Source organism: Paramormyrops kingsleyae, chromosome 3 (genome assembly GCF_048594095.1).
Source record: "Paramormyrops kingsleyae isolate MSU_618 chromosome 3, PKINGS_0.4, whole genome shotgun sequence".
Classification (NCBI taxonomy): Eukaryota; Metazoa; Chordata; class Actinopteri; order Osteoglossiformes; family Mormyridae; genus Paramormyrops; species Paramormyrops kingsleyae.
Genome location: NC_132799.1, coordinates 35,730,330 through 35,754,697, shown reverse-complemented (window position 1 = coordinate 35,754,697; position 24,368 = coordinate 35,730,330). Strand labels below are relative to the sequence as shown.

The 24,368-nt window shown below is 48.5% G+C and overlaps 1 protein-coding gene across 4 annotated transcripts in view; it reads right to left on the bottom strand.

The window, feature by feature from the left end:
- The window catches only part of itpr2 (inositol 1,4,5-trisphosphate receptor, type 2), an 88,596-nt gene that overhangs the window by 25,736 nt on the left and 38,492 nt on the right, over positions 1-24,368 (bottom strand). For all 4 annotated transcript variants that reach the window (XM_023815257.2, XM_023815259.2, XM_023815258.2 and 1 more), the window contains exons 32-47: positions 24,212-24,337; positions 23,957-24,085; positions 23,424-23,544; positions 22,846-23,027; positions 21,817-21,959; positions 21,368-21,476; positions 9,744-9,837; positions 9,248-9,435; positions 8,888-9,071; positions 8,189-8,436; positions 7,617-7,817; positions 7,050-7,160; positions 6,718-6,813; positions 6,523-6,642; positions 3,494-3,604; positions 690-882 (exon numbers count right to left, since the gene is read on the bottom strand). In XM_023815257.2, coding sequence (XP_023671025.2) covers positions 690-882; positions 3,494-3,604; positions 6,523-6,642; positions 6,718-6,813; positions 7,050-7,160; positions 7,617-7,817; positions 8,189-8,436; positions 8,888-9,071; positions 9,248-9,435; positions 9,744-9,837; positions 21,368-21,476; positions 21,817-21,959; positions 22,846-23,027; positions 23,424-23,544; positions 23,957-24,085; positions 24,212-24,337 — 2,356 coding nt within the window. The remainder of the gene's footprint in view (positions 1-689; positions 883-3,493; positions 3,605-6,522; positions 6,643-6,717; positions 6,814-7,049; positions 7,161-7,616; positions 7,818-8,188; positions 8,437-8,887; positions 9,072-9,247; positions 9,436-9,743; positions 9,838-21,367; positions 21,477-21,816; positions 21,960-22,845; positions 23,028-23,423; positions 23,545-23,956; positions 24,086-24,211; positions 24,338-24,368) is intronic.

Below are 24,368 nucleotides of genomic sequence, written 5' to 3'. Positions count from 1 at the left end.
CTATCTGTGGTCTAAAACAGTAATTTGGGCCATACAACAAGATCCCATATACAAAAGAAAAACCAACAACAGAGTGGCTCAAGGAGAAGAAATGTTTTAAAATGGCCAAGGTAGAGTCCTGACCTCAGCCCAATTGAAATTCTGTGGCGTGATCAGTAAGGCGTTCAAGACATACCAAAAATATAAATGAACCGAAACAGATTTGTATGGAGGGACAGGTCAAAATACCTCCAAAATGCTGAAAAGGTCTGACCAGCACCTACAGTGTCTGGTTAAGGTCATCGCCAATACAGAAAGTTCCACCACTTGCTAAATATAGGAGTTCACTCTTCATTGTCGACTTTCCTTCAGGTTTCAGATAGTTCTAAAGGGTATGCAAACCTTTTCCCACCTGTAGTTAACTAGGGAGCTTGGTCAGGAATAAGAAAATCAAAAATAACTGGGGTCATGAATAGTCACACTGATTCACCAACTGCCTGAACCTCAGGAACCGGGGTAAGGCTGATCCTGGGGTCTAACGATACCCGTGGCGGCTTAAACAGCACTATAGAGGCCATAATGAACAAACTAAGGTGAAGAATTTCACACACTTCCTTAGTGTAATGTGAATCAGTTCCTTCCAGAGTCTGAGAAACGCCTCAGAAACCGCTAACCGTTATTGTTCGGCAAATGGACAGGCAAAGCCTTACTGCGGATTTTCTTCTGCCACTTCATCTCGTTGTAGAGGTCCTCGAACTGCTGGAAGAAGTGGTTGACCTTGCTGCCCTGGTCGTCCCGCTCGGTGGTGCAGAAGACCCGCGTCTTGGACTCCTCAGTCAAGTACTCGCATATGTTGGGCACGGGGAAGACGATCTGTTCCATGGTGCGGTCGTGCCGGACGATCTGCGCCATGGTGAAAGGCCATATTAGTGAAGCGTGCTTCATCTCATTTACCTGAGTATGTTCTATTTTTCTCCTAAATTTCAAAGAATAACAATTTTTAATTTTGACATCTGACACCAGACAGTTGGCTTCCAGCTGAGGAAAATAAAACCCAAGGTCAAAAAAAGTAGTGCTTTGTCTACCATCAAGAAGGTCCACTGAGTACTGGGTTTAAAACACCAGCAAGTATGCCGGGAAATGGAAAGATCTGTCTCAGCTATTTGCAGCTAATTCAGTGCGCCTCAACACTACATTAGACAAATTAAAAAAGGTTCCCAGTTAAATAAGTTTTAAAAGTAGCTTAACATCAAAAAAACCTACCTGTGGAAGCTGTAGTGACATTTTATTAGATTTCTTTTACTGCAGTAACAGGAACAACACCCACACATTATGCAATGTCCCCAACCAGACCAACAACGCACATTCACATGCAATGTGCAAAATTAAAACAAACTAAATGCTATCAGAATGACAATGATGTATGCCCCAGACGGCCCAGTCACCCCTCCGTCCCCTAATCTAATCCCTACTCCTCCCACGCCCCCCAACCTCTACTCTCCCCAACACACCTTCTTTATTAAAAGCCAGAATTTATGTGAAACGTCAAAGACATCAGGTTTGCCAGATCTGCATCTGTGGCTATACTTCCATGTGTCATCACTTAGAGGCGCTGCTTTAATTTTTCATGCTGCTAATCTCAAATTATGAAAACACATAATGTGAAATGTGAAATGGTAATCCACCAAATACTTTTTGAATGATCATATTATAGAGATGAAGTGTATGAGATTGGCTTTCTGTTTGGTATCACTATGGGGCACTGATTCAGTTTTTTGTGAGTTGTTTCAGAATTTGATCACTTCCAGATCTTCACTCATACAATGTGTCTGCAAAGTTTGAAAAAGACCCATCAAGTACTTCTTGAGTTATTGCGCTAAATCCAAATGTATTCCCCATCCAGGGAATATAATGGTAGAAGATGACAAACGAAAACAGACAACAAGAACAACAACAAATGACAAATACAAATGACAGACAGCTCCCACCTTCAGTATACAATACTGTGCCAAGAAAGGCAAAGAAAATGTTTAAAGATATTTATTTCAGTGTCGTTTGTAAGTTTATATTTGCTCAGAAAGAAAGCACAGTTTGACATTAGTACAGTGGTCCCTCAGTTCTCGAACTCATTAGAACTCGAATTTCTTAAAAGTCGAACCAACCAGTTCGAAAAAAATAATATCTAGAGCTCGATCTGAATCTCAGAAGTCAAACCGTGAACGCCGACCTAAGATAACTTGTACGCGCTGGGAAGTGGGTCACGCGGCACATCTCTCAGCGGAAACAAAGGGTAACGCTTCAGTCTCAGCCTCGCATTCGCTGTGATAGCACCGTGCATGTTTACACTAATTGAATACATATATTTGGAAAGTAAAAATACATTTAGACAATGATAGACAGTAACAGTAATTATTATTATATAATAAAATACATTTAAAAATAAAGATTTCTTATTCATTATTTTAATATTAATAATAAAGCATTAATATGTTTAATCATAATAATATTGTTGTGCCGAGCTGGACGGAATGTAGACAAAGGCGCAGACGTCAGGGTATCGGGGAATACGGGGTTTAATTACAGGTAAGGCAGGCAAAACGCAGACGGACAATACAATGACCAGACTGGGGAAACAAACTGAAACGCGGACTAAATACTGAGGACTAAAGACAACAACCAGAAACAGCTGATCACACGGGGATTCCACATGGGGTTAACGAGGGGGCGTGGCACACGGAAGGAACGGACAGTCGGGGCAGGACACATTGTTTGGATACATTTATTTTCTTACTTTACAAATTACTGTTTTGATAAATGTCCTTAGATGTGTTTAGTACAGTATATGCTCTTCTTGTTTTATCCGGTTCATTTTGTGTATAAATGCTAAAAAAAAAAAAACATATTTAGGTGTAATTTTTTGGGGCCGGGAACCAATTAATTGGTTTTCCATAATTTCTTATGGGGAAAATTTGATCACAACTCAAACTTTTCAGGATTCGATCTGGAGTTCTGAACAGATTAAATTCGAGTTCTGAGGTACCACTGTACATCTGCAAATTAACAGGAACAATAAAAACTAACAACAATTTCTTCCATCTTCCTGAAAGTTAGCTTTAGTTCCCAAACCTCTATTCAGATGCACTCCAGCCATTCCAAGTATTCATTAAATTTCACCATATGCTCAATTAACTAACTTAATTAGTTGAATAACTCAATGATGGATTGATTAGCCAAACAAGGTGAGGTAGTGCTCAAGTAAGAAACCTTACATGGGTGTACTGGACGGTTGCTGCAAATACTAGGATGACTTTAGTAGAGGTTTTGAAAAGACTAAGCTGACAAACTTTGACAGACATTTAAGCATCATTTTCTTTGAATGCCAATGACATTTGCACAGTACCGTATATATCAATGGACAACAATTTTTTGAGGACCTTAGAAGACATCTTAGGCGCTATGTGATATATTATATGACAGCATGTTAAAAAAAGTGGCATTTCTGAGTATAGCCTACTTCAATCTGGGCGGTGTGGTTAGCATAGTACGTCAATGCCTCATCCCCGTCGGAGTCAGGGTCCTGTCTGGGCTTCAGGCTTTGCTGAAGAGCTTTGTTGTGCCGGGCCAGCTAAGGGAGGGGAAACACAAAGTACTATTGTTTAAAAAATGTAATGAAATAAATACAGCTGTAGGGTACCACTGGCGCACTGACCCTAGGCATTACCATGGAAACCATTCACAGCATAAGACATGTACAGCCGCTTCACAGTGCAACCATAGATGCGGAAGTCAGCAGGGTACCAAGCCAGCTGCCCATGACAGACATTCGACGCGCCGAATGCTTTTTCTGAGGGAAAACCTAAAAAAATGTTCCAAATGTGACACTATGGACAAATCCACCCCACCCTCCTGGCGCAGTGAATGTTATATTTGTACATGGATCTGGACACACTATGCAGTGAACAAGGATGCAAATAAGCATGTTACACATGAGGTCCAGGGGTCAGTCAAGGGCCATTCTATTACAATAATTATAAATACCACTCTCATATTTATCTAGCTATGGCAATATTTACATAGTGGCAGAGCATTCCTGGTTTGCTGCTGCAGATAACCAGGATGAACAGCCATGCTGACTAATCGCTTAACTGTACAGTTATACAAGTCCCTACTGATATAACCACAAGCTAACCTGTGCTTAGACGCTTGAGAATGCGAAGGTGATATGGAAGAACTGAATCTTTGTTCCAGCTATGTGGTCATGCAGGTGGTCATGTGACCCGAGAAATTCACCCGTAATACCCGCCAAAATACCCTTCACTTCAAATATCCCTGTGAGCCAGGATCCCAGATATTTAATCTGGAGAGATACAATCTGGGTTCTGACAGTTTCGCTTTATACTCCTGAGTAATATATTATTAGGATACTGACACCTGGGGTTGAGTGAGTCACCAGCATTCCTGACAAGCAAATAAGATGCCATCTCAGGACATTTCATATTTTTACATATCCATACTATACCATTATCCAGTCTATATTGCAATCTGCATCACCACTTTCCTAATTAGAACTTCAGTAATCCTGAAGGTTACACCATAAAAGCACCCACTCGTACACTCACGCCTGAACAAGACGCGCGTGGGAGGAAAATTCCCCGGAGGACGGCTATGCAGACGCGGGGAGAGGCTTCGAAACCTGAAGGCAGGACCCGGATGCGACTACAGGCACGGTTCTGCGAGATGACAGGGCTACACACTGAGCTAGCGTGCCAGCCACAGACTAAAATTGGCCTTTAACGAAATGTCCGAAAAAGACATTCTTTGTTGGGCTATTTTAAAAACAAATGTGCGTTTTTTTTTTCTCTCAAAGATATTATCACGTTATCCTCCGGGGAATCAGTACTTAACACAGCATCACACCCTGAGCTGCAGTTCAGACCGCAGTTTTATATCACCTTGGAAACACCCGAATCCTGCAGCTCTATTTCTGGAGGCCCACCAGGTCGCCATATCTTGCCAGAGTAACCAGAGCTGGTCAGACAGGGCATCTGCAGCATGTGATGCATTTCTTTGGTTTTCGGAAACTTTTTTTTTTTTTTTTTTTAATCTTTAGCCTCAATCACCAGGGGAGATATTGCATCAGACGGACAAGAGGTTTCCTGTCTGACCCGTCTGACTCAGGGAGGGGAAAAAACAGCAGGCTGGAACAGGTCCAGGTTTTCACCAGGGAGTCGTTTGGAGGGAAAGCTGTCGGGCCACTCCGCCGTGCATGCGAGCGTGAGCCAATTACCGACAGAGCTGCAGGGAACGAGGGGGGGTTGGGGCATAGACCAGGCCTTGGCACTCAGAAAAGCAGTCACGGACCCAGCCATGGGGCGTGGGGGGGGGGGGGGGACCATGCTCGATACATCGTTCTAGCATTAAAACCACCTCTCGTTTTGTCCGCGCTATGGTGGTTAAACTTCACCCGGCGATAAATAAGCGGCGAATTCCGCAGTGGCGCTCATCTCACGGCACACCGAGTACGAACGGCGATATCGCTGCCAATCATGGACGGATAGACTCGCTACTTAACAAGAGGATCCCCCCTCCCACACACACACACACACTCGTCTAACACTCTTCGGCGAGGAACTGGAAAAGTACCAAATAAGTACTCAAGTCGAGGAAAAAAAACTAAACGCTTTTTTCATGAGGAAAAAAAAAAACAAAAAAGTGAAGGAAAAAGGCCTATTACTCGGTACTTGACCTCTGTCACAACAAACAGGGTTTGCCTGACAAAGCAGGAGGCTTACAAGAATGCCTCTCCTTGCTGGTAAACCAGACCACAGGAAAGGGGGAGGGGGCTGTATTTGTGCATCACACCACTTCTGAACCAAATAAATAAAGTAAGCCGCAGCCACCCCGCGACGCCATCATGCACCACATCTGTTTGGGAGGTGAAAGTGCGCGCCTGCTGACGCTGTGGTCTGAACTTGGAGAATAAAGAACCTGAAACCTGCCATCTTTTTACAAAGAAGACAAATAAGATCGAGAATCTCGCCCATAGTCGGAAAGCTCTCCGATGTGCGCTTCCGCTAAAAGCAGCAGGGAACCAGGGTGCCAACAGGAAGATCACCATCCCTAAGGATATAATGCTGAAATAAGTGCTTCTTGGGCCTTTCAACATGCCGACTTATTTTCATCCTCATTTGTGTCACTCAGTGATGTACAGCGGATGGTGGATCAGGGACCCTAACCCTAACCCTCTACTGGGGATTAATCTGCTGAACCTCTGGTCCCCTTACTAGCCAATGCTGTAGCACTCTTCCATATGTCATAGATTTTTTTTTTCTTGGCTTTTGAACCTATAACGTAAAATATTATTTGGGATTGCCCCCCATCCCTTACAGAAAGTGGTGTCTCCAGAGAGAATTCCTAAATGGCTGGCCAGACGATAAAAGATCTGTTTTTGAAATGCCACACAACAGCAGTACCTTCTTGCGCTGATTTAATCCATGCCAAGATTAGCATGGCATTAATGGAAGATGGAAGACGAAGGCTCACCTGGTGGGCCAGGATGTAGATGTTGTGGCCGACGTCTCTGGGCAGGATCTGGTCACCGCCAGCCTCATTGTCAGCTTGGCTCTCCAGGCCCTGGCTGTAGGCCTCCTTCATGACGTCCACCTGAGAGACAGACAACGTGAGGGCTGCTTCAAACAGGCCCACAGCCCCATGGTTACACGCTAAAGGGGTTCCCACCAGTTCGATGGGCCTCATCTTGTCCAGGATCTTCTCCGCGTTCTCGCTGTCTTGGCGACTTTCCATGATGGCCAGCAGTAGCTTGGACGCGTTGTTCTGAGCAGAGAGATGGGAGACGGATACGTTTAGAGAAAAGCAGTTGCACCCGTGAGCCATTATCATCAAACCGCATCTGTAACAGTATAAGAAAAGACAGAACTAAGTCTATCTTCCATGCTTCCAGACTTACCTGATCATGCTGACCATGTCACTAGAAATCTGTGGGTATTTGTACAAACATGCGGAACACACACACACACACACACACACACACACACACACACACACACTACCTTCAGTTCCATCACCAAGTCAATGCGTTGCTTCCCCAGTGGGTTGATGGGATTCACAATGAGGGCAATGATGATGTCGATTCCGTTGGACTCGTGCTTGGCTATACAGGTCTGAGGGGTTGAGAGGAAACTGATTATGGCATGAATGGCAGTGATGCCAACTCCGGTTAGCCGGCTGGCATAACCCTAACCCTAACCCTAACCCTAACTCATTTACATGTATGTAACAGTTTTATTACCCTGTAGATAGTCTGTGTGGTTTGCAAACTACCCCAACGCTTTTAATGTAGTTACTTGTAGATTTATAATGGAATAATATAGATTTGCCGTAAGATTTTGTTGCGTGTGCGTGAGAGTCAGAAAGTATGAGTGTTACACCGGATGTGTGAAAGCTGGCAACCCCAGAAAGGTCTGAAGAAGATAAAGTGAAAGACTTTCATGGGGGTGTTACTTTGGGCCTGTTTAGGTCAGAGCTAATATCAGCTGCACTAACTGAAGTGTTTATTACTACATTCCCAGTCATTTCTCTATGTTGACCGACGGGACAGGCTTGGCTAAGCGAAGCACCTGGTTCTCATGGCAGGGGCCTTGGCAGTACTCGGTGATGGTCTCCAGGGTCTGCTTCACCAGGCCCACGTTCCTCTCGTTGATGTAGAGGCCCAGCAAGCCCAGGCCCCCCGTGGTGCTGCCACAGATGCAGTCCAGGAACTGCAGCGTCTCGCACACTAGGTTGTAGTTGGTCTTGTTGTTTTGGTTGCGCAGATAGTCCTATGTCGGGAAGGGGGCGACACAACACAGGGGGTGAATCTCAATATGCGTACTGACCGTCCTTGTGTTCTCGTGTACCCAATTTAATGTGATCTTCCATTGCTGATGACCGGTTCCAGTACTCAAGGAGAACAGAGGACGGTAGAAATCCATGGATGTTTATGTTACTCCCCGCAAATATCAAGGTTGGTATATATGGTTGCATCTTCGTCGAACGAGACCAACCCCAAAATTCACTGCGCCCCAAGTTCATTCTTAGAAGGTAAGTTAGTAAGATCTTTGCGTTCTTGGTATCGCGGTTCCCCCACGATCTAGGTGACGACGCAGTTCTGTTGCGCGACTACGGCGCATTGCAGCTCTGCTGCCCTTACCTGCAGGTCCCTGTTGTGGTTCTCGCACAGCAGCTGCAGGAACCGCAGAAGAGGCTTCATGACCACGATGGCCGGGCTCATCAGCGTGTCCTCCATGAGCTCCTCCCCCACGTCGCTGCCGGCGCCGTTAGAGTCCCCGTCCGTGTCGATCTCCTTACGGATGGTGCAGAAGGCCTTGGAGGTTGCTGAGGAGGCCTCTTTGAGCTGGCCCCTCATGTCAACCTTCAGGTGTCGGACGGAATCCTTCCCTGCAGACCAATCCAACAGAGGCAGATTCCAGATTCTGGCAAGGGCAAGAATGGCAACTACTCGTGGGCAGCATCTTCTGAGGAGGCCATGGGTGCCAAACTGCCCTCCCTGATTGATAACTTTTACCAGCAGCTTGGGGGGGGGGGGGGCATGGGGGTTGCCAGCAGTTGGCTCAGATTTCACCAATAGCATCAAGTGTACCAGGATCATCACTGCAACCCAATGGTTTTAGCATCACAAATGCAAATATTTAAATGTTCATGTCTGGCCTTGAGTTTCACGTCTGCTAAGAAAGGTGATGGATTTTACCAGCAGGTATAAATTATACGCAGGTTAACTCCCTGAAGGGTATTTCAGAGTCACACTGCGGAAACGGGCCTCTTTTAGACTCAGGATGACATGTGTAGCTAGGCCTGCCTTATCACAATCAGTCATGTGACAGGAAGAGACCTGGGTTCTTCTGCCTGGTGGAGGTGGTCTCCCCGTCCTCATCCCGCTTCCTGCTGCTCAACTCAAACATGTTGACGGAGACAGTGGAGCGGATCTCCTGCTGTGCCAAAGTCATGCGGTCGTACAGAACTCTGAAGAATGTCTCCGACTTCTTCTGCTTGTGAAGCTGACGGTGGAAGGAATTCTGCAGAGGTGGAGGACGATCAGAAATGGCAGAGGGATGATGATGTCATTCACAAATTGCCTGCACGCTACTGTGTGAATGTATTTCTGACTCGACCGCTACCCCACCTCGTTAGGCTAATCAATATCCCATTTAAACTTATTTAATTAATTAAGAGAGGTAGAGGAGCAGCCTGCCTGTATTTGTGTGTTTCCTCCTCGCAGCAGCGCGATGCCCAGCCAGATGCTCTCCTCAAAGACCCTGTCGTTCTTCGTGCTGACGATAAGGTCAATCACCAGCTCCGGAACCCCCACACTGTCCAGCAGGCACTGGATGTCCATCATGCACGAGCCGGACCTGTCACAGTCCGGCTGGGGGGACGATCCTGCGGGCCACAAAGCTAACGCTAGCAGATCTCTTTGGGCTTTAAGAGCAGCTCGGGTTTATGTCCAAGGACACATTTAGCGATGGACGTGACGACACAGTAATAGTGTGTCTCTACAGCTTCTGAGTTCATAGTTCATCATCCATTAAGAAGAAACACTGATTAATAAAAAAAAGGACAGATAAAGTGAAGGAAACACATGAGCTGCAATGGGCTGAGCATCACTCATGACTGACCTCAGATCAGCTATAACACACAACATCCTAAAAATGTTTGCCTAACCCCTGATGTGGATTTAGGAAACCTACCGGAAGAGCCGCTCCCGCCCCCGAAGTCTGATTTGGAGATGAGCCGCTGATTTCCGAAGTAGCGCATTAAGAGGATCTTACGTAAATTAGTGCCCTGTTTCGGAAATAAAGAAACAAGATCAATGAGTGCAAAGTGTCGTCCACGCATAGCATCTGAAAGCCACGCAACACTTACTGTAGGTATGAGATCACACTACACACGCTCAGAGAAAGAATGACTGGATGGATATTTCATTTACACCCTCAGATGTATCACTATTGTCAAGCTGAATGTGCAGAGACACATCAGGCTGGTAAGAGTTCAGATTCTGTGCCTATGTTTGGGAGGTCACTGGTTTGAATCCCGTGGTGTGCACAGTAATCCTATCACTGCTGGGCCTTCGAGCAAGGTTCGCGACCCGAAAAATGACTGAGCCGGTGCTCTGACCGGGAGCATGCATGTGTCTCATAGGAGAGCAAGATGGGATATGTGAAAGAATCTCTATATACTTCAGATTGTATGATGGTGAATCATCATCATTACAGACTGCTGACTGATTTTATTCTTCTGAGTAAAATATGTAGATTTTGCACAAAGGTAGGTAGGTGTCTTGATTAACTGAAGCACATTTATAAAAGTCATTTAACTAGGTAAAAGTGTACCAAGTTACCAATAAGCATCCAGTTTCGGAAATTGGCCTAAATGAAATCAGGTTGTATCCCACCAAAATAACTCGGTTCTTGAAATAAATAAAAAAGAAAAGAAAACAAGCAGCTGGACATTAAATAAGATGCCCCGTCTCCTGCATTTTTGCAACGTGGGAAAGCGTACAAAGGAGGGCTGGCGGGGGGGGGGGGGGGGGGCACACAGCATGGACAGGGGGGGCAGCTGCAACACATCCCGTCTGTGCCCCATCCCCGATCCAGGGGGCGGGGCAAGGCCACAGACTCCGGGAGGATCGAACACCCCGAGACCCCGCACTCCCGCCGACTCCACGCAGGCCACGGTTACCTAACGTGGAAATGGGCCGCCGCGGGTCTGCCCGTTTCCGCGGCGACGGGAACAAAACAGATCATAGCGACAGGCCAGGTTCCAGTTAATGTGCACGGCTGCCTACTTCAGAGGGAAAAAATTCAAATTCAGTGCAATACAGAAGCAAACAGCAGAAGCTTTTCTTATTTAAGAAATATTACCTGTGACCAAAAGTAACTTCTACAGCATGAAAATCAAAACCAGGGCAAACGAATAAGCTAAGTAACTCTCATCAAATAAGCTAGAACACACCAACACTAAAACACATACAGCAGGATGTCCCTGGAAAAGTGTGAGGACATCAGCCTCCAGTAAGTGACCATGACAGGCCAAGCGAGTATGAGAAATAACGCGTGAAACCAACACCATGGCGGCAGTGGGGAGCCGTCAGGAAGGGGAAGTCGGCACAGGTGACCGGCACAGGTGACCGGCACAGGTGACCGGCACAGGTGACCAGCACAGGCCGCACAGATGCACCACGGGAAAATGCAGCAAGGCGTCGTTCTAGTTAAGCGGACGTTAGGTAGACTGCGGTAGCCAGGGCCGCACTGCCCCCCTGCGCCTGGGTCAAAAACATATCCACTGCAAGGATGGGAAAGTGGATTGGGGGGGGGTGGGCTCTATGTGAAAGAAGGGGACCAGGATGAGATGACATTTTTGTTTTTGTTTTTTAACATTTTGTGTGGATGGCCAAGATCATGGCATTAACAGGCCAGTGGATGTTTTGTGTGGTGAAGAAAACGGCATCAGATAAGGCGGTCGAATAATCAGACTGAATAAATCGGGCACAGGAGGACGACTAACAGGTTAATGAACAACAGCACACACTGACGATCAGCTTCCTGCCTGACCTAGTGTACATTTTTGGCCCAAGATGCTTCCTGCTTTATTCGACAAAAATTATATAATATAACTGGCATCCCTGCCTGGATGTCCTCTGCCTTCTTCCCTGTGATTGCCGGGACATGAGCCAGGCTCCCCGTCACCCCGTAAGAAATAAGCAGCTAGTACTAGTACATACACACACACACACACACGCACGCACGCACGCACGCACACGCACATGTAGGGTAAACATATCCTTATGGGGACCGCTCATTCATTTCAATGGGAAAAATGCTAACGCTAACTTTGACAACCTTAACCCCCACCCTGCCCTCACCATAACCATTTTTAGATTTTTCATAGCAGTCACCGATTTTTGACCAGGAAACCGGTCCCCATAAGGGAAAAAAAACGGATATTTATCACGTTACGGGAATATTATGTCCCCATAAGGATAGGTAAACCCGCTCACGCACGCACGCGCACGCACACACACACATACCATAGTCATATCATATCATAGTCATATCTTTGTGGGGACTCTCCATTAATTTCTATGGACATACCCTTAATCCCAACAACGACAACCTTAACCCCTATCCAGGCTTAACCTTAACCATAACAAACCAAACAAAACAACTTTTGGAATTTTCAGTTTTTTAGCGATTTTTATGAAACTGACGTAAGGAAGGCACAAAGGAACAGGTTTTTATGTTTTTTTTTTTTATATATGTGTATATAAAACAACCCCCGCCACACACACAAATCATAGTCATACCTTTGTGGGGACTCTCCATTCACACACACACACACACACACACACACACACACACTGTACACTTTGCTACACAAGTGCAGTTGGTTCTGAAAACCATTTCAATAGCACAAATTTGGATATCGAGAAGCCATTTCCATTATTTCTTATGGATAAAACCACAATTTGTTCCAGGTCCATCCAAGAAATCTCAATTAATCTCCCCAAAAGAGCCATTGTAATGCTTATCCAAACAGTAACTAAACCTCTTGACCCCCCCCGTCCCCCCCCTACGTACTGCATGTATTCAATTACAGCCACGTGATTCGCTGTTTGGAGGAGCAAGCTGCATGCTTCAATAAGCACGTGTGCCTCATGTGTCCGCTGAGCGTGTACATAAAGCCAACACGGGCGCTCACGTGTCGCACGCCGTCCCCTGCAGGTCCCTCCCCCCCCCCCCCCCCCCCCGTAAACGGCGAGTCCGGCATGACATACAGAGAGGGCAGGGGGGGGGAGAAGGACGAGCTCAGACGGGCCTACAGTGCATCCCAAAAGGGCGCCTCTGGTGGCTCAGGTGGGTCATAGCCACTGCTCTGCTATCAGCGGTCATGTGTTCAGAATGACTAGTTAGATCGATTTTATCCTAGAAGCGTTTTTGGATAATATTGTCATTTCTGGTCAGAAAAAAAGTGCATGCATAAGGCACCACAATATCATAACTGTTTATCCGATACAGGGTGACAGTCAGCCTGGAAGCCCTGCCAAGATCAATCGGGCAAAATGTAGGAGACACACTGCATAGCATAATAATAATTATAAATAATAATAATAATAATAATAATAACCAGACCATGTCCTGGCCAGTAACCTCAGCAACTTTGGACACAGGGGTCTATGCAACAGCATGGCGGGGCTGGTGGGCCGCTAGTTTCATGGTTATCCTTAGACGCTGTGCCAATCATACCCAGAATTCATCAGCCACTGGTGGGGGGTGCAGTGGTGTGTGTCTGTGTGTGTGACAGAGAGAGAGAGAGAGAGAGACACACACACACACAAGGTCAAAACAACAGATGTTTATCACATTGTGGGGACCCCACACACACACACACACACACACACACACATTTCAGCTCTGTGGATCTCCACTCTCCAGCTCCCAGTTAGAGCCCCCCCCCCCTCCTACCCTGCCTGGGGGGAGCTCAGTGTCCCCAGACAAACTGTACAGCATCCCCCACGGCTCCCTGTCACCCCAGAACGGCCGAAGGGGCCCAACGTGACAGCAGATCAGGCAGGAAGACGTCTTTTACCCCAAACCGCACTGCCAAATGCCTCCGGGGGCTGGAAAGACAAACCCTTACAACCTCAAAACGAGGCACTCATCCCCCAAAACAGGACCTGCAGCAAAACCAATCAGTGTCGCATGTGGGAGCATCCGATGAGATTACCCAGCCAATCCGATACCAGCGGGGATGACTGAGCATCTTCTGAGCCTCAGGCCTGCTGTCCTCCCTCCTGCACTGAATGCTGAGCTTAAAAATCCGGGATCCCAATTTCACGATCAGTCAACCTGGTCAAATCCAGACACAAGCTACTTGTGTGAACATCCACACACACACACACACACACACACACACACACACACACACACACACACACACGTCAGCATGGCAACACAATTTGAGCAGTGTGCTGGACAGTCCCCCCCCCCCTCCGCTCTGCAGGCAGGCGACTCCCTCGTGACCCACGAGGACCCAACATGCTGAATTTTCTTCTTGGCGCAAAAATAAATCACCCCCGAATAAACGTACCAGGGCATGTTTCTGTTGCTATATAAACCAAACTCATGCTTTATAAATAGTGAGCCTTATGTCCTTTTAACTGCGGACACTGTTGCACTATCTGTATTTTCAGAGCTGAGAGATGAAGAATTTTCGAATTACCAGCTTGAAGGTAGCAGACACCTGGTTAAATCAATGACGACTGAGCGTGAAGAAGTGCAAACAGGATGAAGACGCACAATCAGGAAGTCCTAAATAATTCAGGAGGGAGGCAGTTTGGTTACGGAGAGACCTCGTCTGGGGTTCCCAGTCCTCATCGCTATGCCTGTCAGGCCGCAGACAGATGCGGGGCTCTGGGGGGGGTGGGGGGGTGGCAAAAACACCCCGCCTTCAGGTGCCATCTGCATGGTAAACGATGGGCCGAGGCCGGGCAGGTGGAAGGTCCGGTAAGACCGGGCACAGCATCGACCCCCGAACTGATCGGGACTCGAGAGGCTTTAGGCCGCGAACAGGCACATCTGCTGCATTTACTCAGCATCACCGTTGACGTCCCGAGAGTTACCGCGGCGGGCAGGTCATTAAAACAGTCACGCGAGAACGTTTTATTTTCATTACATATGTGGCTCGGGTGGTGCAGCAGTCCAGGAAAGGTGAACTAGCTCACTCGTGATTGGTTAATGGGAACAGGAGGACCGGATGATGTGGATGTTGAGTAGAGTCATGCTCGCCGTCATGGCTGACAGAGTGACGCGTCGCTCCACAGAGTGACGCGGTTCAGGAACACGTCAGACGCCCAGTGAGCCCACTGCCTTTGTTCTGGAAGTGTGAACTCACACCCAGTCTACTCCGCTGCTCCAAATACAACTGACAATGCTACAAACAAGACTCGAAACGGCATCCTGGTGATTAAGTTTCAGCCAATGAATGGATAAGAAAAGCATGAACTTATAAAGCGTTTTGAAATTCAATTATTAGATTTGGCAAAACTTTGGTTAGGCATCTGGGTAGGGTTTGAGTAGCCAGGCCCAACCTACTTTTCGTCATAGTTTTAATTATGTCTGTAAATGTATGAGTATTTTCATTAACGTCACATTTACTCATACTTGTATATATCTGAGATATTCTCAGAAACTCATTTACCGTGAGCAAGAGAGCCATAACATAACCTGAGTAGTTCTTATAAAACCGAAATATCTAATGTAATATTTTCACTAGGCCAGGAGTGAGCAGCAGTTTCAATCAGCAGGCTTCTGAAACAGGCCTGACAAAACGGAAACCTGCGGATTAAGCGAGCAGCAGCATACGGTATTTAACTTAGATTTGGTGGTTTAACTTTCGCTTTAGGCTTTGTGTAGCAAACTCATAATCAGGGATGCTCTACCTCACACTGTTCTTTCCATACTTCTGTATCTTTCTGAGTGCATTTGTCCGAAACGACTCCCATGTTTAAACCTGAGAGGGCACCATCTGTCTTTACCTCCCGGATCGATTCGGACTCTGCAGCGAGGACGTCGTGTAGGACTCACGGGTCCCTTCAACCCGGCCAAGTATCTGTGCACCAGTTACCCTGCATTTCACAATAAAACCATCGCCCCAAACTATGCATACTGAATCATTCACTCCCAATCAGAGTAAATAATCCCTTCGTTGGCACTGTAGCACTCACAAAACAGTAGGGCTACCCAAACAGGATGCTGTTTCACCAAGGGAGTTGCAGATCATACACAGATATAGATTTATGCAAATTTTACCTCGCATTTAAGTTATTTTCGAGCTTGTTGATGTTCTGCTTCGGCATCATTCATAAAGACTCAGAACAGATTTGAGAGAGATTTGTCCTTTTCAGCACACTGGAATCATCAGGGGCGCAGTTAAGCTAACCTGAGCGTGTAATTTTATTAAAGCTACTAGATCAGGCGCATGAACAAAAACGCTTTCAGCCTCTTTCGGTGTTGGGGGGGGTTTCTCTGGCTACTTGGGGTAGTAACAAGGCCTTTCAGGAGAGACGCCGAGGTCCTGTTCTGCTGTGAAATACCCAGCAGGACAGCACACAGGAGCGGAGAGCCTGCTAAGCACGTCACCATGGCAACCACATACACCCCCCCCCCCCCACCCCCACCCCCAGGGACGCCCGGCTGTTTTGGGGCTGTCAGTCTTCCGAAGTTCTCACACATTTCACAGCTCTCTACAGGCCAGGTAAGAGTGCAACACCCGCCCACTCACTGCTATTTATAAAGGCAAGGCCGCTTAGCCATAACACCGCGCAGACGACTGCCGCGCAAAGCCGAGCGTGGAGGCGCTAAAGGACACTTCCTGTCGTCCACAGCAGCGCATCCTGTGGACTTTCATCCGGCTACCTGCAAACAGAGCCACAGGCTCCGGGTACGCGGTATCTCTTCAGGGATGTCGTCCATGTCATTCACATTCTATTTATTTAACAGACATACATTTGAGAAAGAAGGGCGACCCAGCACCCGTCAGCTGTGGGGGGGGTCGAGGGTGTCATCACTCTGCCAACCTTGGTATTGGAACTGACAACCCACTGATCATAGGCACAGCATCATAACCGCAAAGAATCACAAATGGAAAAACATCTACATATTAAGGCCAAATCATGTAATGCAAATGCAAAAATCATCTAGGTACAGTGGTGGCTCTTTACCCCCATGCTAAGATGAAAAAGGCCAGCCCCCCAACCTCAACAGGGTCCGGACACACAAAGCTTGGGTTCGAGGTCCATGTCCTTAACCACAGTGTCACCTGCTGCCCCACTCAGTGACACGACGCAGGATGTGAACGCAGCAATCAGAACATCCGCAATGATGTATTTATTTCTGAAGACCTGGAATATCCCCGAGCTGATGACAGAACACAGAATAAATCATCCGGAAAGTGCTAGAAAGGCCCATTATAAGCAGCTGACGTTGCCTCTGGCTACTGTCTAGACTCAAAGGGAGCTTTAGACATGCCAAGTGCACCTCCTGTCCCCTCGTGACATCCTGTCCTCCAGGGAGCAGAGCAGGTGACAATGACACAGAAAACGCTAGTTACCCAGAGCAGGAACTCATATCTGAATCGATCTGATCAGATCTCTTTATCCTTTATACTAAGAATGCATACTTGCATACCAATTACATCAATCCATGGCTGCTAGGTGTCTAGAATGGTACGGGGGGGTAAATCCGACATACGTAAAATAGGGTTTGTGGAGCAGATTACTTACGTCAGTCAAAAATCGCCAGTGTGAACAAAAAATAATGAACAATTCAGTTTTAATGCTACACGGCTTTTTGTGTGACAAGGAATAAGGTTCCAGCTTTAAACCCAAAGGAAAAGAACAACAGGACCTCAGCTCAGATATCGCTGCAGACTTGATCGATGAGCAAAAACACGGCCGCTGTCCAGAAGCGAAACTAGACAGGCATCTCCCACGGGTGGCCCGTCGTGACGAGCGACGCCAAGCGGCAGACCTTCACCCAGAAACCAGGGGGACGGTCAGGGGAGCGGGGATACTTATGGCCCGACATCGCTGGCAGAGGGATTGGAACACCTAAGGGGTGCTGGGGGGAAGGGCGGGGCTGGGGGGCACTGGTGACGCACGGCGAGGATTAGCGAGGGTGACCGGCTAGCGGCCAAACCGCGTCGACCACGCCAGCTGGTGCGAGCTCCTCCTGAGCCCGGCGACCATGACGTTACGCGACGGGGCTTTCCTCGGGTGGGGGGCGGGCGTGTTTACACGTGGGGATGGTGCCCAGGATAAACGGGAACTCCTCCAGGGTGCAGGCGCCGCCGCGTAGGACACGAGGGGGGGGGGGGGGGGGGAGGCGTTTGCTTGGATCTCATACACACACACACAAACACAAAAATGTATATATATATATATATATATATATGTACACACACACACACACACACCATCTGGACAACTCAGCTTTGCAACCTGCTGAAAAAAAGCAATTTTTAAAAATCTTAGACAAATAAAAATGTTGCCCGAATGACAGGGTTGGGCAAGACGGCGAGTTTCAAGAGTCACGTGCGAGTCCCGCGACCAATCACACGCCACGTGGATGGGAGCCACAGCGAGACAGCAAGCAAGGGAGAAGTTGAGAAGGAGGGAGGTGGAGGTGCAGAGAGCGGCAACAAGGGTGGGGGGGGGGGTGCGAGGGCTGGCGTGCTCGGGCCTGCGGACAGTTACGTAAGCAGTAATTCCACGGCCTGCTGACTCACATGGCCGGTCCCATGTCCCCTAAGCAGCCATATTTGTACACCTCCCCGTGTGCTTGGCTGGTGATGGAGTCGGGAGAGAACTACACATCATGCAGGGCACTGCCCCCCCCCCCCCCAACACACACACACAGTTAGAAATCACAAGTTACTAACTTCTCCTAAGTTCAGTTTTACAATGACGACGACTTGTGCGCTGCTTGTTTTGAAATAAAAATAAATAGTTCTTTTCACCATTTAGTCCTATTTTAAATTGCACAGATTAAATCAACTTTAAAGGGACATCCATCCGAATGACATCACACAAATACCTGCCATCTTATCTCTGCAGTGACAAATAAAATGAACGACCACACATTTATTCTTAATTTAGAGTAATGACTGAACTTTCTTTAAAAGAAGTTTTATGTTAAATTTGGGTTTGGCATTTTTAAAAGGGGAATTTGGGGTACAGAACCTGTTGTGAAAAAAAAATTACAACAGAATTTACAGTTTCTGTGCTTCTCTGATTTCAAAATAAAACTTCTAAGATGAGACTGAAATCTCAACTGCAACGGTCAGCATACATCAGGATGTGAAGAGTAACGAGGCGCTAATTAGCAAAACTGCAGATGTGTGCTGGTCCGGAGAATGTGAGCCCATTGCAGTACAGCCCGGGACGATCTGCAGCACACAGAGAGCAGAGACCCCAGCAGACTGTCCAGTGAGGCATCTGATCTGCTACTCGATCCTACTACACGATCAAGTCACACGGAGCTCTGGGCTTGAGACTGGAACGGCGAGCACCGCAAGACCACCACCGGCGTCTGAGAGGTGGGTGGAGCCCCGCGAGGAACACGGAACGAGTATAGTCAGGAAGAAAACACATGAAGAGACGGGGGGGGGGGGGTGGATTCTTAATAGCTAAAGATTTACCCCAAAATGAAGATGGCCAAATCTCGCCATGTTGTACGAGATGATTCATCTCAAAAACAAATCGTGAGACGAGAACGTCGGCGGGCGAGTGGCAGAATTAAAAAGTAAAACTGGCAGTTGTCAGTCAGAGCTGACAGTGGACAGGAAATGAATGTACTGTAATCCATACCAGCCGAACAAATCGATTAGCGCTGCACTAGGGCCGGGATTGTTCAGGCACATGTGCGGTCATGCATTGCCGGAGGGCAGAGCGACGGGCGGCCCGGACAGGCTCCTCCCGCAGGGAGACGGGGGCCCAGCGGCACCCCCTGGTGTGCCACGCGACGACACACGGCCCGGGGGTGTCTAGGAAACGGCGGCCATCCTACCTCTGCCCGGATTTCATAACGCTTAACCGCCACGAGCACAACATGCAAGAGAACGTGACTGGCGTGTGGAACCGGGGCTAGTTTTACAGGAGGGAGGGGTTACCACACTCGGTGTTGGCACAGGGGTACAGAGAATCCCTAATGGCTCTGTTGAGGTTTTTTTTTTTTTTAGGTGATGCGCTTGCTGTCAGAGCTGCTGGTCTGATATCCTCACACGGATGATGGTTTCCACACGGGCGGCAGACGTCACACTGGCACCTGAGTGACAGCACAACCTCCTCGGTTATTAAAACTGCAGTATAAGAGTAAAAGAAAAAAGAAAAAAAAAAAGCTGTAACTGCCGCTTTCTATTGCATGGGGTGCAGCCTCACCACGAGTCCCAAGCTGGGATTTCACGTCGCAAATTGAGACGCCCCGACTGCGGATTCGGCCCTCAGGGACGGGCGGCCGCGTCACCGTGGTCACTGGCAGCGGGAGGAATCGATCGCGGCGGGCTGGATGTCCCCCAATGAAAGTGGAATAAAAGGCGGGGGGGGTCGACTGTTTCCACACCCCCCAGCTCCCAGCATGCAGCAGCTCCCCACGAGCTGCAGTGCGCTGCTGTACCGCGGTATCGATCTCACGGCCCGCTGTTTGTCCTGCGCCTCACGCCTCGCCTTATCCTCACGCGCCTCCCGCTTATGTAACCGCGGACGGAAAATCACAGCGCCGCCCGCCCGCCCGCCCGCCGCAGCATACTGATGGGCCGTCTGGAGGGCGGCCCGCAGGCCTGTCGGCGGCCCCCCCCAGGCGTGCCGAGGCAAGGCGGACTGGCGGAATGCAGATGGAGCGACCGCGGCGGCGGCCCCGCCACTGGAGGGCGGGTCGCCTCACTGCAATCCTGGCTGCCGCTCTCGATGTGCAGTGCATGCGACAAACTCCTACACCACGACTGCCCTTGGACGGCGAGTTTATTCAGATACGGCCGATTGCCGGGAACTTCCCATATCAGACGCGGCTGCAAAGCGCCATCACAGGACCAGGGCGGCTGCGGTTAGTTTGGCTCTCTGAGCAAGCGGATACCGACAGCAGCTCGCATTTACACTGTCAGTGGCATTAGGGAGAGCCATGCTGCCTGTCAGTAGGCATTTCCTACTCAGGCTGAAATGTGCCTGAAATACATAGACTGACACTGCTGCTCCCACCCCCCCCAACTTATGTTGCTTCTGACGCAGCAGTGACCACTGGTGGCAGACGGAGGCATTGCAACGAAACTTCTCTCGTTCGATACTCCCTCTCAGAGCGGAGAGACTCGCCAAAACGTGTCACGTTAGCACAGATGACGTCCAGGGCTGTACCCAGGAATACTGCACACCATAAGCCATATGAAGAGCTCAGTTTAACGACAGGGTGTTGTAATTGGCATCAGAGTTTAAATCAGCTACGATCGGCTTTCAGGCATGCAGTACGAAGGGCAGTGAAGGAATGTTCCCCGTTCTGTTGCTGCTTTGCTTTGAACCCCCATTAATCCCAAAAATTCATCGCTGCTTTAGATGTCTAATACCAGTGCAAACATCTGAAGTTCTCCACATAGTTCTCCACATCCTTCTTTCTCTGAGCATTTTTCGTTGGAGATCCATCTTGCTTGGCAGAAGACACACAATGTCAAGACTAAGTTTAACTTAGATGTACATCCAATGGGTGATACGAACATCGGAATCTCCCACTTGGGACTTAAAGGATTCTCCCTAATGTGTTCCTGCACTCACCAACTCATCAAAATTCTCCTTCTTATCCAGCATCTCCTGCAGTGTCTGTAGGACCTTAATACACAGCTTCTCCTCTTTGTCCATCAGCTTCTTGGTGTGATTGATCAGTCTGGGTAGAAGACAAGGACAGAGGAGCTGGAGAGGAACCGCTGAGAGCTGCTTGGGGACCCCCCCACTAGGGACACAGCCACCCCCCTGAGAGCCCTAATGCTCCTGCTGAGCGAGGATAGGGGCAGTCCTGGTAAGGATAGTCACATGGAAGCAATATGGGGGCGGAGCTACAGGGGCACTGACCCCAGCTGAAGGCTGATTGGCTCCCAAATTGCCCCCTCCCCTTTCACCCAACAACTGGAAACATATCATTGGCTAATGATAAGGCTGCCCTCTGTATGACTCATGGCCCCCTTCTTTCATCCCCCATCTGAACGGCCGCTAACGAGCAGACTCACTTGGACATGAAGGCCCCGCTCTCGCAGCGCAGCCGGGCCGTCTCAGGGAACAGGAGCTCGGGACTGTGCAGCACGTCCACCAGCACGGAGAACTCAGCCTGGACCTTGGGGTGGAACTGCTCCTCCAGGCGGGCCACCACAGTCTGGGGGGCAGAAGACGTACAGATCAGCCTCTGCTCATTCTGACCACCGGCACCAAAACCGCATATCCCAGCTTAAACAGTCCATAGTCCTTAACCATTCAACTACAAACCAACATCTTAAAGAAGCCCTTTAATCTGTCACAGAACAGACACACGAAATGCTTCATTCATAAACAGATGCTGTACAGCCTTTTACATCTCAAACGATGTTCATAAAGACTGGTGAATTAAAGTGTAACTTTTGCACCTTAATACCAACGCACTGATATTCAGAATTAGCTAAATTTCTTCAAAAAGAAATTCATCTCAGCAATCCATCCATCCATTTCCATACCCCTCTATCCTATGTGGGGTTGCAGGGGGTCTGGAGCCTACCCCGGATGCGACGGGCACGAGCCAGGGAATAACCTAGGATAGGGTGCCAACCCATCGCAGGGCACACTCACACACCACTCACACACACACTCACACACCATTCACACACACACTCACACACCATTCACACACACACTCACACACCATTCACACACACACACACACACACTCACACACCATTCACACACATGCACACCTACAGGTAATTTGGTCACTCCAACTAACCACAACATGTTTTTGGACTGTGGGGGGGAAACCAGAGTACCCGGAGGAATCCCCATGGGCAGAGCATGCAAACTCCACACACATGGAGCCAGGGCAGAGACCAGAGTTGTGAGACAACAGTAATCCAACCATATAATATTACTGCACTGAGTCCACTGTGAGAGTATTTTAGGAAACAGGTCCTACTGCAGTATGCAAAGCGCCTGAAACAGGTAACCAAAGCACGTCTGACGTGAGCTGGCGGCTCCATCCGCCCGAGCCTCGCGTGGGCACTGGCGCAGCCCACCTGCATCTTCTCGATGATGTTCTTGTAGTCCAGGCCCCCAATGGGCTCCCGGCGCGGCCCGGTGCGGGCCGACATCCTCCAGCCCTTGGCGGCGCGCTGCACCATGTTGATATGCGCCTTGGAGCACAGCGTGTTCACCTGGCCGTCCAGGTCCACGGGGACGGCGATGGAGCGGTTCTTGGCTGCAGGGCAGAGCAGAGCAGCGAGCATATGGGTGACGTGGGTTACATCAGGGCCGCGGGAGAGGAGGGAACGAGAGAGGAAATGGCAAGGAAAGGTGCCGAGGACTCAACTATTTTAATTAATACCCGTCAGCCGGCGACAGAGAACATTTGACTAGCCCAAGAGTTTCTATTTGCTTTTCCATTCAATTACCTTCAGAGAAGTACAGGGGTGAAGAATATGGAGTCCATGGCTTTTACATATATAAATAATGACTCACTGATATAATCTAGCCACTAAAAATGAAATAATGTGAGACCCTGACAGCAGAAATGACGGGGCTGCCCTAGAGCGGGGAAGGTGATTGGCCGTCAGTGCAGGGGCACGCCCCAAGCCCGAGAGGCAGTGTGACTCACCCACGTCGGCCAGAGTCCGGATGCAGCCCTCGATGTTGGCCTTCTGCGACGCGCTGATCCAGGTGCAGTTGTGTAAACGGAAGGAGGACTGGAGAAGCTGGATGAAGATGGGCTGGTGGGTCTGAGGGGGGGGGGGGGGGGGTGTGTGATCAGCATGGGGTAAAGACTCTCATTAATGTAGTGTAGTAGGGTGCACCTACAGCTCCCAAACCACTGCAGACAGATTTAAATATATTTAGTCGATTTCAGGGAGGAAAATACAGTTTGGGGGTGTCATACTGTGGATCATAAAGTGTAATATGTGTAAAACAAGGCAATATATCAATTACACAGAGATTAAAGTCTGTCCTTGATTAATAAAGGTCTCTGGCATTCATTCCAGTAATATCTTCATGCCGCTGAGCTTTGAACTCAATTATGTTGTTGAATATTACATCTGAAAAAGCTGGGAGCAGTGAAAGAGACACAATGGCGATGAAACCACCGTCTGAAGTCGCTCTCTCGTTCCTACTGACACAATGAGGGACGCGCACCTGCAGGTTGGAGTTGTTGACGGAGAACTGGGAGCCGAAGAAGCCCTTGACGATGGCCATGACCATCTCCGTCACGTACCTCTCCAGGACGCTGTCCGTGTGCCTCCTGTCGGTGGTGCTGTTGCACACCTGAGGGTCAGACACACATCCGTGTCACCCGGCATATCCACAGTCTCTCCCTTCAGAGGGTACTAGGCACCCTCAACTAATCCTTCTGCATGAAATCCTCCCCAGTGTCATTACTGGCAAACGTACCCTGGCCATGTCAACAAGAATGTTCTCAAAGAGCATCCAGATGTGGTTGCTGGTGTAGATCTCCTTCATCTCCACCTCAGTGTCCACATAGCAGTGATTCAAGAAGTTCACATAGGCAGTTTTCACCTGAGGCCACGCAAACATTCCAGTTCAGTAA